This window comes from Triticum aestivum, chromosome 5D (genome assembly GCF_018294505.1).
Source record: "Triticum aestivum cultivar Chinese Spring chromosome 5D, IWGSC CS RefSeq v2.1, whole genome shotgun sequence".
Lineage (NCBI taxonomy): Eukaryota > Viridiplantae > Streptophyta > Magnoliopsida > Poales > Poaceae > Triticum > Triticum aestivum.
The window spans coordinates 388,792,614-388,807,178 of NC_057808.1; the positions used below are offsets into that span (position 1 = coordinate 388,792,614).

General features: G+C 43.4%; 1 protein-coding gene across 1 annotated transcript; it reads right to left on the minus strand.

Moving 5' to 3' along the window:
* Positions 1-10,480: 10,480 nt before the first annotated feature.
* Positions 10,481-10,835, minus strand: LOC123125057 (transcription factor RADIALIS-like). The gene has a single exon (XM_044545589.1). The coding sequence runs from the start codon at positions 10,748-10,750 to the stop codon at positions 10,481-10,483; it is 270 nt and encodes an 89-aa protein (XP_044401524.1). The 5' UTR covers positions 10,751-10,835.
* Positions 10,836-14,565: the final 3,730 nt, after the last annotated feature.

Consider the following 14,565-nt stretch of genomic DNA (forward strand, 5'->3'; position numbering starts at 1 on the left):
TCCTACCATTTGTTCTAAGAGAGAAATCCACCTCCTTGTGCTCATTTCAAAGGGAAATCCACTCCAACCATGCATCAACTCTTTGAGATATAATCACCTCTTTCCTTTCCACCCCAAACCTTCTCTAAATCCATAGCAAAATCTGGAGGGAGTTTGAGTGTTGAGGAGATTGTCTTTTGAAGCATAAGACCAAGGGATTCATTGTTCAAGCAACCTCATCTTGTTACTTTTGGAGGGTGTACGTGGGCCTCCTAGATCGGCTAGGTGTGCTTGGAAGCTACAGGTTTGTGAAGAAGCCAAGAAGTTTGTGCGAGCCCTGAAATCACCTACTTCATGAAGATCTACCCTAGTGAGGCTAGTCCTTCGTGGGCGTAAGCCAGGGTGGAATTGGTTGGTTACTCCTAAGTGAACCCTTGGTGGGTGAGCGTCCTTCGTGGACTGCTCCTTTGTGGAATCTCGCAACCGGAATCCTTTGTGATTCTAAATCTTTTGTGGATTGAAGCCTCCATCAACGTGGATGTAAGATAGCGCCAACTATTTGAACCACGGGAAAAATCTTCACCGAGCCTATTGTGTTTCGGTTTCTCTCAACTGTACTCCTTTACCTTTGCACTTGCATTTTTTACATTTCGCTGACTATTACTCTAGATATGCATATGTAGGGTGCTCTATAGATTGCTAGAAAAGCTTAAAAATCTGCCCAGAACTTTAAAATTGGGAAAAGGAGTCATTTCTTGAGTTTAGTAGTCTATTCATCCCCCTTAGACATACTTATCGATCCAACAACATCCCATCTCCATAGCCTTCTCCACCACCGTAGCCTCCATTTTCGTTAGTTTAATTACTTGTAATCGTGATTCCATCGCGATCGGCGACATTGTAAGACTTTCAATCATTCATCCTTAAGTAGCTATTTATACAATGTGTATTGCTTATTATTTTACCGTGATGTGTGAGTAATCATCTCGGGCTAAGGCTTGAGGCATAGCCTCGCATCCCCATGTACGGGCAAGAAGGGATCACTGATTTACTTAAATATAAGCTTATTCTATATTGTTGTGCAACTATTTTGTCTCTTGTCTCTACCTCAATCCTAGGGCTCATCTCTACTCGAGACTCTGAAGATCAGAACAAGGAGAGGTTAAGAGCAGAAGGAGAGGAAAGCTTTGATGAAAGTCGGTGATAGTAGGATTAGTACGGTAGCTTGAATCAAATGCTAAGGCATTGGTCTGGTTTATCATCAATAATTGAGGCAACCTCGTGAGTCGATATGGTTCATCTTGCGGAGATCTGCAGAAAAGAGGCAACCCACTTCGTTTGTGGAACAAAATGGCTCATCGGTCCAAATAAATCATTCTTATGATCTCTCTCTCTCTCTCTCTCTCTCTCTCTCTCTCTCTCTCTCAAAACTGACCCATGACCCAAGGTTGGACAACCGATCCTCGATGCGGCAGCAGTAGCTGGTGGTGCTTTTAGGACACATCTCCCACATAATATGTTTACAAAATATACGTAATGGTGTTTAGCAGTGCAATGTTGATCTATATAATTTGTATCCCAAGTGCATACATAGTTGTAGGTGAAACCTTTGCTTTGGCCTATTTCCTTTTTATTGTTTTAATCTTCGCGATAATTGTTGGTCTGAGGAACTAGAATGATTTGAGATGACAAGAACTTGTAGCTATGTCCTTGCAAGGTTAATTCACTTCCTAGATTCAATAAATCCTAGGGTATCTAGGGAAGAAGGCTGTAACTACATCTGAAACCGGATTGAAGGTAATCATGCATGCATGGGCATGTAGCTAATTTCTGCGTACGAGCTAGTGGAAGAGACCAAATTTGTGAAGTTTGAGCGACATCCTTCAAATATCGGAATTACTTAGTGGCAAGAACCAAAATTCCCCTTGTCATTATGCTGTAATTTTGAGTCCTTCGGTGCTTCTCACGATCCATGGTACAAAACCTAGCACCATGGATATTGCAGACATTGTGTACTAGTACATGATGATTTGTACCAATAGATGGTGTGCGCAAATCTTCTGAAACATTATTCAAAATTGAGTGAATTGCAAAAAATATCGACACTTCAGGCTAGGTTTGCAGGTACCACACATATACGAAATTGTGCCAAAAAGCACTAATTTTTTCATAATTTTTTGCAAAAAACACTAGTTGCTTGTTTGGACCGTTTTAAGTGCGTTTATGACAAGGGGGGCCCGCATCCGTCGACGTGGCAGCACTGTTCACACGGCAACGCCGTTAGACGGCGTTACACGCCGCTGGCGCACCGGTTCGAGCCGGGCCGCTTAGTCTTTGAGCCGTACCCCGCCCGGTCCGCTCCTCTCACTCTCTTTTCCTCCTCCGCACTCTCTCCTCTCAGTCATGGCGACGGCTGGCGGCGTAGGCGGCGACTGCGGCGGGTCTGCCGGCGTTGGAGACGATGGTCCACCTGTGGGAGATATATGCGGGAGCTCAAACCCTAGCTGGCCGTCGGATACGAGCAGCCCCAGCAAGAGCCCCCAGCACTGTCTCGAATATGCGGCGGCAAGATCTTGGGCCAGGGCAGTGAAGGAGAATCCGTCGGAGAGTCACCGGATTGCCTCGTCATTCGGCGGCGTCTAGTGAGTTTCCTCTTCCCTCTTCCCTCTTCCCTCTTCCCTCTTCCTGTAGATCGATTCTAGGGTTAGGGTTAGGTTTTTTGGCACTGTTAATTGGTGCTCTCTTAATTGTGATTTAGCTGCGGTTGATTTGTAGTTAACAGAATAGCTAGTTGACAGAGTAGTTAACAGAGTAGCTAGTTGATGATGTAGTCAGCAGAGTAGCAGGGTACTGTACTTGGAGAGATTAGTTTGCATTGGTTTGACAGTGAAGTTGACTGGTTTTCAGATCTTGACAGTGGTTTTCAGAAGGTGTTTGTTGGTTTCAGAGTGTACTGTACTGTATTGTAGCAATTATAATGTTGATTACTCTGTTTTATTCGCGGCATGTCAAGCCCTGGTAAGGTTCTTCGCTTTGCATCGAATTAAACCACATGCTCCACCGCTTGTGCGGTGCTCTGTTTTAGGAATTATGCATTTTTTACAGTACATTGGTGCTCTGTTTTAGGAATTATGTATTTTTTACAGTACATTGGTGCTCTGTTTTAGTGCTCTGTTAATTAAGCTATTTTAATTATTTGTGTGTAGTTTGAACGATGATGTTTGAGAAGTTAGAATGCACTTCCATGACAGAGACAACTTGGAGAGATCAGTTTGCATTTTAGACATAACATATTATAATTTGGTTGCCCTAATAGAGACAGAGGGATATGGGCTTAATGATTTCATGTATTTTGTGAGGGATCCTGGTGTTGGGATTACAGGAATGGATGAAATTTGTGATGATGATAAGGTGGATGAAATGCTTGACCATATTGCTAACAATGATCAGCATGTAGTGAACTTGACAGTGGTTAGGGGCACTGATCCAAGACTTGCAGATTTGAACTCAGGCTATCTGGTTGAGGAGCAGGTTCCTTTGAGCCATATAGGAGAGAACCCTGTGTATGTAGTAAATTCTTCTGGTGTTCTCTTAAGATCACCACCAAAAAGTATAATACAGAGTCAGCCAGAGCCATTGCAGTTCTACACTACACAGCAGAGCACAAACCATGATCTGGATACAAATGCTGCCATGGACCAATCCAATGCAGCAGATCAGGATGAACTGGAGACATTAATGGAGTTGAAGAGGAGAACAAAGATTGCCAAATTTAGGAAACATAAGATTGCAACTGAGCATGTAAATAAGGTTAAGCAGAAGCTACCAATTCTTCTAACTGAAGATGATTCAGATCTGGATGCAGATGAGGACTATCTTCAGAGGCTTAATGAGATGAGGAAGCAGAGAGAGGATCCACTCATTCATTTTGATGTAGACACTGATGTGGATGAACTGTATGATGAAGATGAGGAAGGGCAACATGTGGAGGTGGAGCAAGAGGAGCAGGTGCACCAAGAGGAGCAGGTGGAGCAAAATGAGCAGGTGGAGCAGCAAGAGGTGCCTACAAAGAAGAAGAAAAGCTAGAAAAGGGCCAATAGAGAGGTCACACTAGCTTGGAACAGAGATTTGAGGATGTTTGGGCACCATCATCAGATGAGGAGCCAGATCTTGGTGTTTTGAAGCAGGAATATGATGATGGAGCTGAGGAAGTACAATTTGTTCTGCCCAATGGAAGGAAGAGCAGATCAGTGAGATCTTTGCCAAGGATCTGGTACAGTGAGGAGAGAGAGAACCCAGAGGAGCAGTTTTGCAGAAAACTTTGTTTCCTCAATGTGTATCAGTTTAGGAGAGCAATTCAGACATTGCACATAACTCAGAATAGGAATTATGAGTTCCACAGAAACTGCAATGACAGCATCATAGTTGTGTGCACAAATGCAAAATGCCCTTTCTTTATTGCAGCTTCTGTTGTTGCAAATGAGACTACATTTTGCATAAGGAAGGCAAATTTTGTGCACACATGCCCAGCAGTAGGAGAGAACACCAAGGTCACTGCAAAATGGGTTGCACACCAGTGTGAGGCAATGATGAGAGTTGATATTGGCACACCAGTCACCACAATAATGCAGGCACTGAAGAAGAAATATGGAATAGAGATGTCCACCCATATGGCCTACAGGGCTAGGAAGCAAGCATTGAAGGTTGTCCAAGGAGATCAGAGAGGACAATACACTAGAATAAGATATTATTTGCAGGCTGTGTTGGATACAAACCCAGGCTCTAGATGTATTGTTACTGCTAGGCATGTACCAGAGCACCCAAGCAAAAACCCTAGGTTTCATGGCCTCTTTTTCTGTCTAAGTGCTTGCAAAGAAGGGTTTTTGAATGGATGCAGACCATTCATAGGTACATTTCATTTACTAAGTTGTGAATTGTTTATGTGCTCACATTACATACACTATGTTCTCACAATTGTCAGCTTTGCAGGGGTAGATGGTTGTTTTATCAAGCTGTCAACAGGTCAACAGATCCTTGCTGCAACAGGAAGGGATGGGAACAATAATATCTACCCTATAGCATTTGGAGTTGTTGACAAAGAGGACAAAGACAGCTGGACCTGGTTCTTAACACAGCTTAAAGATGCACTTGGTGGAGAAAGTGTGAAGTTTGGTTATTATACCATCATCTCTGACAGGCAGAAGGTAAACTTCTCTTCTCATACAATATTGCACTAGGTTTCATGGTTTCATATGCACATTGCTATAGCTTCATTGTTTCATTGTTTATAGGACCAATGCTTAGCTTTATTTCCCATTGTTTCAAACATGGGCTTTTAAATGCAATAAACCATGTTTTCCCCAATTGTCCACAAAGATTCTGCCTTAGACATATCTACCAGAATTTCCAAACTGCTGGTTTTAGAGGTGATGAATTAAAGAAACACATGGATGCAGCTAGCTACTCTTATACTGAGAATGAACACCTTGATGCAATGAATGCTTTGAAAAGAGAGTGTAAGGCTGCTTGGACATGGCTTCACAAAATCCCTGTTCATACTTGGGCTAGGCATGCTATGGATTTTAATTGCAAAACTGACCTGGTAGTGAACAACATCAGTGAGGTGTTTAATAAAATGATATTAGATGTCAGAGGCAAGCCAATAGTGACCATAATAGAAGGAATTAGGACAAAATTGATGGTCAAATTTAACAAGAATAGAACAAAGACAGAGACAGCAAATTGGGAGATTTGCCCTACCTATGCTGAAATGCTAGAGGAGACAAAGTACAACTCAAGGTGGTGCCAGACTTTGATGGCTGGTCCTAACATCTACCAAGTGACTAGTGGAGAAAACACCTGCTCCTCCAAGGAGGTCTCCTAGGAAGAAAGCTACACCTGCTGCTCCTCCAAGGAGGTCTCCCAGGAAGAAAGCTACCAATGCTGGTACAGCCTCTACCTTTGCTGCAGGAAACAGGTCAACTTTTCAAGCTCCAAGACAGAGTGGAATAAAAAGGACTTCTTCATACAAGTTGAAAGAGTACTTCTATGCTTCTGGGAACTAGATGCCTTTGTCTTTGTTGGCATGTGATGTCTATGTGTTGGCTGTGAACTAGATTATGCCTTTGTTGGCTTTCAGAACCTATGATGCCTATGTTGGCTTTCAACTAGACTATGCCTTTGTTGGCTTTCAGAACCTATGATGCCTATGTTGGCTTTGAACCATTGTTGGTTGTGAGAACTTGGATGTTTATCTTAAATGTTGGCTTAGATGGATGTGAGAACCTGAAAATGTTGGCTGTGATGCTGGTGACTCTGTTGATGATGTTGGCTTAGATGGATGATGATGATGCTTACTATGATTCTAGGGTCACTCGGCGTCGAAAAACCCATCAAAGTGAGTCTAGGGTCTCTCGTCATCGACAAAACCAACAAAGTGAGTCTAGAGTCACTCGGCGTCGAAAAACCCACCAAAGTGAGTCTAGGGTCACTCGGCGTCGAAAAACCCACCAAAGTGAGTCTAGGGTCTCTCGTCATCGGCAAAACCAACCAAGTGAGTCTAGAGTCACTCGGCGTCGAAAAACCCACCAAAGTGAGTCTAGGGTCACTCGGCGTCGAAAAACCCACCAAAGTGAGTCTAGGGTCACTCGGCGTCGAGAAACCCACCAAAGTGAGTCTAGGGTCTCTCGTCATCGACAAAACCAACCAAGTGAGTCTAGAGTCACTCGGCGTCGAAAAACCCACCAAAGTGAGTCTAGGGTCACTCGGCGTCGAAAACCCCACCAAAGTGAGTCTAGGGTCACTCGGCGTCGAGAAACCCACCAAAGTGAGTCTAGGTTCTCTCGTCATCGACAAAACCAACCAAGTGAGTCTAGACTCACTCGGCGTCGAAAAACCCACCAAAGTGAGTCTAGGGTCACTCGGCGTCGAAAAACCCACCAAAGTGAGTCTAGGGTCACTCGGCGTCGAGAAACCCACCAAAGTGAGTCTAGGGTCTCTCGTCATCGACAAAACCAACCAAGTGAGTGTAGGGTCACTCGGCGTCGAAAAACCCACCAAAGTGAGTCTAGGGTCTATCGGCGTCGAGAAACCCACCAAAGTGAGTCTAGGGTCTCTCGTCATCGACAAAACCAACCAAAGTGAGTCTAGGGTCTCTCGGCGTCGACAAAACCAACCAAAGTGAGTCTAGGGTCTCTCGTCATCGACAAAACCAACCAAGTGAGTCTAGGGTCACTCGGCGTCGAAAAACCCACCAAAGTGAGTCCAGGGTCTATCGGCGACAAGAAACCCACCAAAGTGAGTCTAGGGTCTCTCGTCATCGACAAAACCAACCAAAGTGAGTCTAGGGTCTCTCGTCATCGACAAAACCAACCAAAGTGAGTCTAGGGTCTATCGGCATTGACAAAACCAACCAACCAACAACATCAGATTCAGCATAACTGGAAGATTCATACATAATCATAACTAATAAGTACCATATTACACGATAGTGCTTAATGCTAAATAGGTACATTACATAACCATAATTCAGATATTACTAGATCATTCATCTAATAGTAGTCATTACATAACCATAATTATAGTACTCATCATCCCATAACCATGCTGGTGGTACTAATAAGCAGCATATTACATTATACTGCTCATTCATCTAAGATGGCTTTGATCCCATTCAGCTTCAGCTTGGTCTGCTCGGCAACCTTCTCAAGCTCATCAATGTGGGCCTGCAACTTAATCTTCTCTTCAGCAAGCTTCAACTTCATGTTCCTAATGACATTGGCTTGAGCAACTGTCAGGTTCTTGAGCATGTCATACTTCTCCTGCAGCTTGCTCTCATCAGGTTTGTTCTGCACCTTACCTCTCTCCATCTGAGCCCTCTTCTCCATCATAACTAATTAGCAACCTACCTAACAGGCCAGATCTGCTGACAACACTCTGCACATGCTCACATATAAACAATGACCTCACTGAGCAACTAGCACACCTGCTAACTATAAAATCAGTACTAAACAGTGACCAGATTAGCATAAATTTGGCACATACCTTCACAGCACAAGCAAAGAACCTCCTGCCAGTATGGATGCCCTGGAAAGCAACACGCCTCTCTGCTGGCAGGGAGTGTTCATTGCACAAAACATCAGGTTCAGTGCCCTCGAAATCGGAGTCATCGATGGTCTCAGGGATCTGGAGGTGCAAAGGAAAGGCAACAAAACTTCAGATCAAGCTCAACAGAAAAATCCCCAAATCGCAACCCTAACCCTAGCTTGAGCTCGAGCAACTCACCTTGATGATGCCCTCGTCTGAAGCTGAGTCAGCGTACTGGTGAGAGTTCTCGCTGTTGTCGTCATCAGACCAGGAAACCATGGCGACGCGGCAGCGACGGCTGTCGGAGATGTGGGAGGGGGCGGCGGCGGCGAACGAGCAGGAGCAGAGAGAGGGAGAAGGACGGGAGAGAGTGAGGGCTGGGGGTGGGGCCTGCACCGCTTCGGGGTGTTTGACCCGCTCGGCTCGAACCGGTGCGCCAGCGGCGTGTAACGCCGTCTAATGGCGTTGCCGTGTGAACAGTGCTGCCACGTCGACGGATGCGGGCCCCCCTTGTCATAAACGCACTTAAAACGGTCCAAACAAGCAACTAGTGTTTTTTGCAAAAAATTATGAAAAAAATTAGTGCTTTTTGGCACAAGTTCGTATATGTGTGGTACCTGCAAACCTAGCCTGAAGTGTCGATGTTTTTTGCAATTCACTTTTCAAAATTCTCACATGTTTTCAAGCCACTTTGGGAACACCTTCTCAAGCTCCTTGTCAATGTTATTGATACCCCTTCTAATATTTTTGCTTCCTTGCAAAGCCTCAAACTAAAGAAATGAACTTTTTATACCACGAGTAAAAGTTCTTTGTGCTATTCTATTATGAATTAATAATGTAAAGGAAACTCACTGCATGTAACCATGTGGCTCTGAAAAATTGTGAAGTACACACCAAACCATTTTTATCAAATTCCTTGTCGAAATGTTTCATGTGGGATTGCTGAAGGGCTTTTGCACCATTGAAAAACAAACCTAGCTCATCTTTAGCAGGTTTAAGTTGGCTATCCTTGTTCATCTCAGGCCTGTTAATCTGATTTATATATCAACATGCAAATATCCAGGGTAAAAAGTCAAGCATACTTCAGAAGACCTTCAGGCGTTACTCTGTTACGAACAATTCCTTTAAGGTACCCTAGTCTTCTCTCAACTGGATACATCCAACCACATTAAATAGGGCCTTGTACAAGTGACTCATCAGGGCGATGAATAGCTAAGTGCACCATTACGTCAAAGAAGGGAGTGGGAAGATCTTCCGAAGCTTGTGTAGAATTAGAGGAATTTAAACCTTCAATTATTTCGATCAATGTTTTGGCACACAACTTCCTAAAAATTCTTCCCAATTTAGCAATAGCCTGATACATCTCCTTTAGTACAATTCCTTTAAGCACGGCTGGTAAGATACTCCACAGAAGTATGAGGCAGTCATGCATCTTCGGAAAATATACTCCACATGTTAGTTTTGTGAGAAGTCAAACTTTATTAAGTTTGATCAAGTTCATCAAAAAATGTATTGACGTATGCAATACAAAATCATTACCACTAGATTCATCATTGAATATATTTGCACTTCATATAGATATTTTATTGTAGATGTTCATTTTTTCTATAAACTTGGCCAAACTTTTCAAAATTTGACTTTAGTCAAAGCTAATATGTGGAGTAAATAAAAACGTAGGGAGTACACAAGTTATCAGATGCCACATAATCATACTCGCATCTACTCCCTCTTCATCCAAAGGGATCGATAATGGTAAATTGTAAATAGCTAATGTAAACATCCAAATCTTGAAGATAGACAAAATAGGAATATTCTACCAAGCACAAGTTCATAAACACTACACACAAGTACAGGGGATTTACACCACTGATGTTTACTTCAAAACTTATTGGGGATTAGTAATACTGTACACAATGACAAATACATGCTAGAGTCTGCGAGACCAAGCGCACTTGATTTGCTTACAAACCTAATATTATGTACACACACATGTCTTTTTTAACCAAGTGCTAACAATCTTCGTTACACATACATAATCATGCCTGCTTCAATAACATGGTCACAGCTAAGGACTAGATAATCAACAGATTACCCTGTTTTTGAAGGATCTTCAGAATTCAGAAGCTTTGCTCCTGAAAAAAAAATGCAACAAGAGATGTACCTTGTAAGTTAACATATCTCGAACTTCTCAAATTTAGAACTGGGCTACATTGACATTTGCATTTCAATGGGAGAAACATGCATGCCCCCATTTGTTTGGATAGTTTTGTGTAGATGCTAGGCTAGGGCATGGTCTAACGTTATTATGAGAAGTGACTGAGTTGAGATCTGAAGGACCTGCTGATATTTCACACTTATAAAAACTGTAGACAAGAGACAAGGATCCGGTTGGGTTTTTGGTACCTTGATTGATGAATCAGTTCCAAGTCCCCTGGCCCTGGGTGTTGTACTTGGGGAAAGGAACCCTGCCGGAGTCGATCAGCTTGATGTCGCTATCAAGGATCTCGTAGTGGCGGCGCACCTCGTCGGCCGTCTTGGTCCCGCCCATGGCGCGGGACACCTTGAGCCAGCGGTCGGGCGTGCCCTCGCCGTAGTAGGCGAGTGCATCCTCGAACAGCTTGTTCTCCTTCTTGCTCCACTCCGGGTTGGCGCCGCCGCGGGATGCGCTCCTTGACCCAGAAGACATCTCCAACTGGATCGGAAGTTCGGAACTATAGTATGTTTCTCGGAAACCGAGCTAAGTTAGCGCTGATGGTTTTTGCACTTGAGAAGCTCCGATGGTAATGGTTTGATGATCTCTGTGCTGCTTCGGTGCCCACTATTTATAGGCGCTTGTAGCTCGTATGGCATCGGGATTGCCATTTCGGCCTGGGGATTGAAAGGTCAGTGGCTAATTAGATTCTCAACTTTTTTGGACGAAGGTGCTTCCTTTGGAATGTAGATTCTCGTGCTGCGATGCGCTTGGGACGACACATAGGAGTACGCATAATTTGTTGATCCACACGTACGTCTCAAATGCATGGCTCGTTATTTTTTGTTTTCTTGAACTTGCAGCAAAGAGTTTCTACGGGCCCTGCCTTGCATTTCGCGATCATTTTACGAGAAGATTCAAAAGTCGAAGACCTAGCGTCTCCGGCCACTGTACCAGCGTGGCGCCTTCCGGGCCGATGGGCAACATGGCGACGAGTTGGTGACTACGTCTGCACACTGTCGGTCTTCTCTATCTGATCGACGTGATAAGCATATGCTCATCATGCCTCTTGGAGGGTGCAGTAGCCGAGGGCTACATGCAGAAATTCGCCTTCCTTGTCGGCGCCCGCGCTATGGATCGAGCGAGATACTAGAGGCCTGTTCGTCAATCCACCGCTCCAAGAAATACAAGAATCTACGGAGCATCTCTTTCTCCACTCCGTATTTTCAACAGAAGCTCGGGCCGCTCCGGGAGCGGAGTCGTGCGGAGCGGCGAGACTCCGAACAGGCCCTAGATAGAGAGATAGGCTAGCTAGGGTGGCGGGTGGGTATAGGAACGATCGAGCCGATATAGAATAATCCACGGCACATCAGGATTGGGATGCCCTTTTTGGCTGAGGAAAAGGAGCAAGTATTCTGAATCCTGGCTGAACTGATGTAGAGGCCGCCTGGATTCCAACCGCGCAAGTTGGTGCCTGGAATCTGATAGTTTCCATTGGCAGATTTGGGATCCAGTTTGATGCAGACTGCATGGCTGCGTGTGCTAGTCAAAACTAAAAGCATAGACCATGGGTACGTCGGTGGTAGTTCAGAGCAGCACTGCCTAGAAACCCAGTCAAAAACCACTCGACGAACGAGCTGACGACCATCTAATCTCTGTGCTGCGAGGTTGCAAAGCAGAAGCGAGCTGACGAAGCACCTTAGCACGAGCTCTTCCTAGAAGAAAGGAGGTTAAAAAAAATCAGAATATGGCGGGGGGATCCTGTCATCCTGAAACCACGCTTTATGCAGATTATATTCCAGCGAGATCGATCTGTCTGGCCCAATGCATCCCCGGTCTACTGTACTGGGGCAAGATGCCCAGTTTCTTTGGTCCATGGCGAGCACCAAACGGACCCGAGCGCCTCCACGTGAGCTCGTATGGCAGCGAAATCTCTGCATGGTGGCGTTGGAAAATCTCGCAATTCCATGCCCCCCGTGGCCAACCGAGGAACATGAGCAGGGTCACGGGACCATGGATAAAAGGCATCGCAACCTCATCATGGCATATGGTCAAATTCCTTCTCCAAACATACCGGAGTTGTGGCTGGGGAGACCCATTCTTTCTTTTCGGTCTTATAGAAGTTGGAATAGATTCTGCTAATTGGCGGCTACACATTGGATGGTTGGGATTATGCCAGGATGCAAGGTGCATCGACAACTACCGCTACAAAGAACCTTGGGCTGCAAAAGTGTCATACTAGTATATTTTATTTTAGAGTCAATTACACCACAGGTGTGTGAACTTGGCAAGAAAAGTCAGTTTGGTGCTAAAACTTGTGGCATACATTTAACCGGGTCGTGCATCTACGATGTTAATTACGTTTTGTATACGCACAACATGCTGACGAGGCGCGCCAATGTGGCATGGGACTCAATGTTAGTGTCAGGAAGGCGGGCAAGGGCGTGTGGCCTGATATTTTGCGAAAACGACCTGATATTTTATTTTCCTCACAAAAGCCAACCAATTTATTTCTTAAAATAACCCTGAAATGTCACTATGACAATTGGACCCCTCCTGCCAGGGCACAATACAACAAAGAGAAATTAGGACGAAAAATGTAGCACCGGCCCCAGGTTCGAACACACGACTTGTTACCGCCAGCCCACACAGGCCAGCACCACACCACGTACCAATGCTGTACAAGTGGGATTTCCACCCATAATGACCTATAGAGAAGCACACACATAGGGCTTAAATCGGCTACAGTCATCCAGCGCCATTTTCACATGTTTGTTTTTTCATAGCATTTTGTAACAATACATAAATTAAAAAGATTATACATACAAATAAATTAAATTATTTAAGATATTGTTCTTGTAATTATAAGAAAGATATTTAAGATAATTTTCATGTAATTCTAAAAATATATTCTTATCTAACATAATGGTCATGTAATTCTAAAAATTATTATTATTTAAAATAATGTTCATGTAATTCTCAAAACATTATTATTTAAAATAATGTTCACGTAATTCGAAAAATGTTCATATTTGAACGAATGTCAATGTTATCCTATTAAATATTCAAGTATTATTTCAAAATGGTTTTATAGTAAAAATAATATTCATGAATTATTTTCGTAAACTACAAAAATATTCATGCCATATTAATGTATTCAGAAAAATATTCACATATCTTTAGGCTGTATTCATGCATTCAGATAAATATTCATGTATTCACTTTACAAGAAATAGTATTACTTAAAATACTGTTCATGTAATTATAAAATATATTTAAGCATTAACTAGAAAACAATTATATAATTTAAATAAATATAAACTATAATCGTATATATGAATTAAAAACACTATCATTGTAGAAATTGGCCGCGGTTACTGCAGACCATTTAAGCCCCATCTGGGTCATTACTTTTTTTGTTAGACTTATACAAAGGCTAGTACAAAGTTGAGTCACTTATTTTGGGATGAAGGGAGTATTTGTCATTAGGTTTAGCTATCCAATAAAGACAGCTAGTTTGACTTCCTGTTGTGGCTAGCAGTTTCGGCTGTTAGGAAGAGGTCGCGCGTTCGACCCTTTCTTTTGCATTTCCTCTTGTACTGTTTCCTGAGTGGTGGGCCTTGCTTGTTTTTTTTAGGAAAAAAATCAAGGGGCTCTTTTGTGATGAGAAAAATTCCAGACTGTTTTTTGCAAAAAAAAAAAAACTGATCACACGCCAATACCCGCCTTTCTGGTCACTGACAGTGGGTCCTACGCCATGTTGGCGCGCCTCATCAGCATGTTGAGTATATACAAACGTGATTAGCACCGTAGATGTACGCTCAAGCCAAGTGCTATCACCGGTTCAATGTATGCCGTAAGTTTTAGCACCAAACTGACTTTTCTTGCCAAATTCAAGCACCTGTGGTGTAATTGACTCTTTATTTTATTTTTGAAAGTAGTGACCTAAAGCTCTTTATTCGTTAGGTGGCACCTTATCTGATTGCAAGGAATCAATTATTATTTTTTGAATAAAAAGGTATATCATGTTTTACCTCATGCATTCAAAATGGACCGGAGCCCGAGTAACCAAGTCAATTACATGAAGGTGATGTGAGCGTTGCGCAGAATGTGCAGCAGGCCATCACCAACCTTGAGAGATACAACAAGAGATGTTAGTAAGCTAATTGCGGGTCATTTCGCTAGCCCAGATGCCGAGAATTTCCTTCTCATTTTCTCCTAGCGCACGCATCCTCCATAGTTTGAGCAGCTCGGCAATCTCCTGTAAAATCCTCCTGTCTCGCCAGAGATCATCATGAAAGACCTCTGCA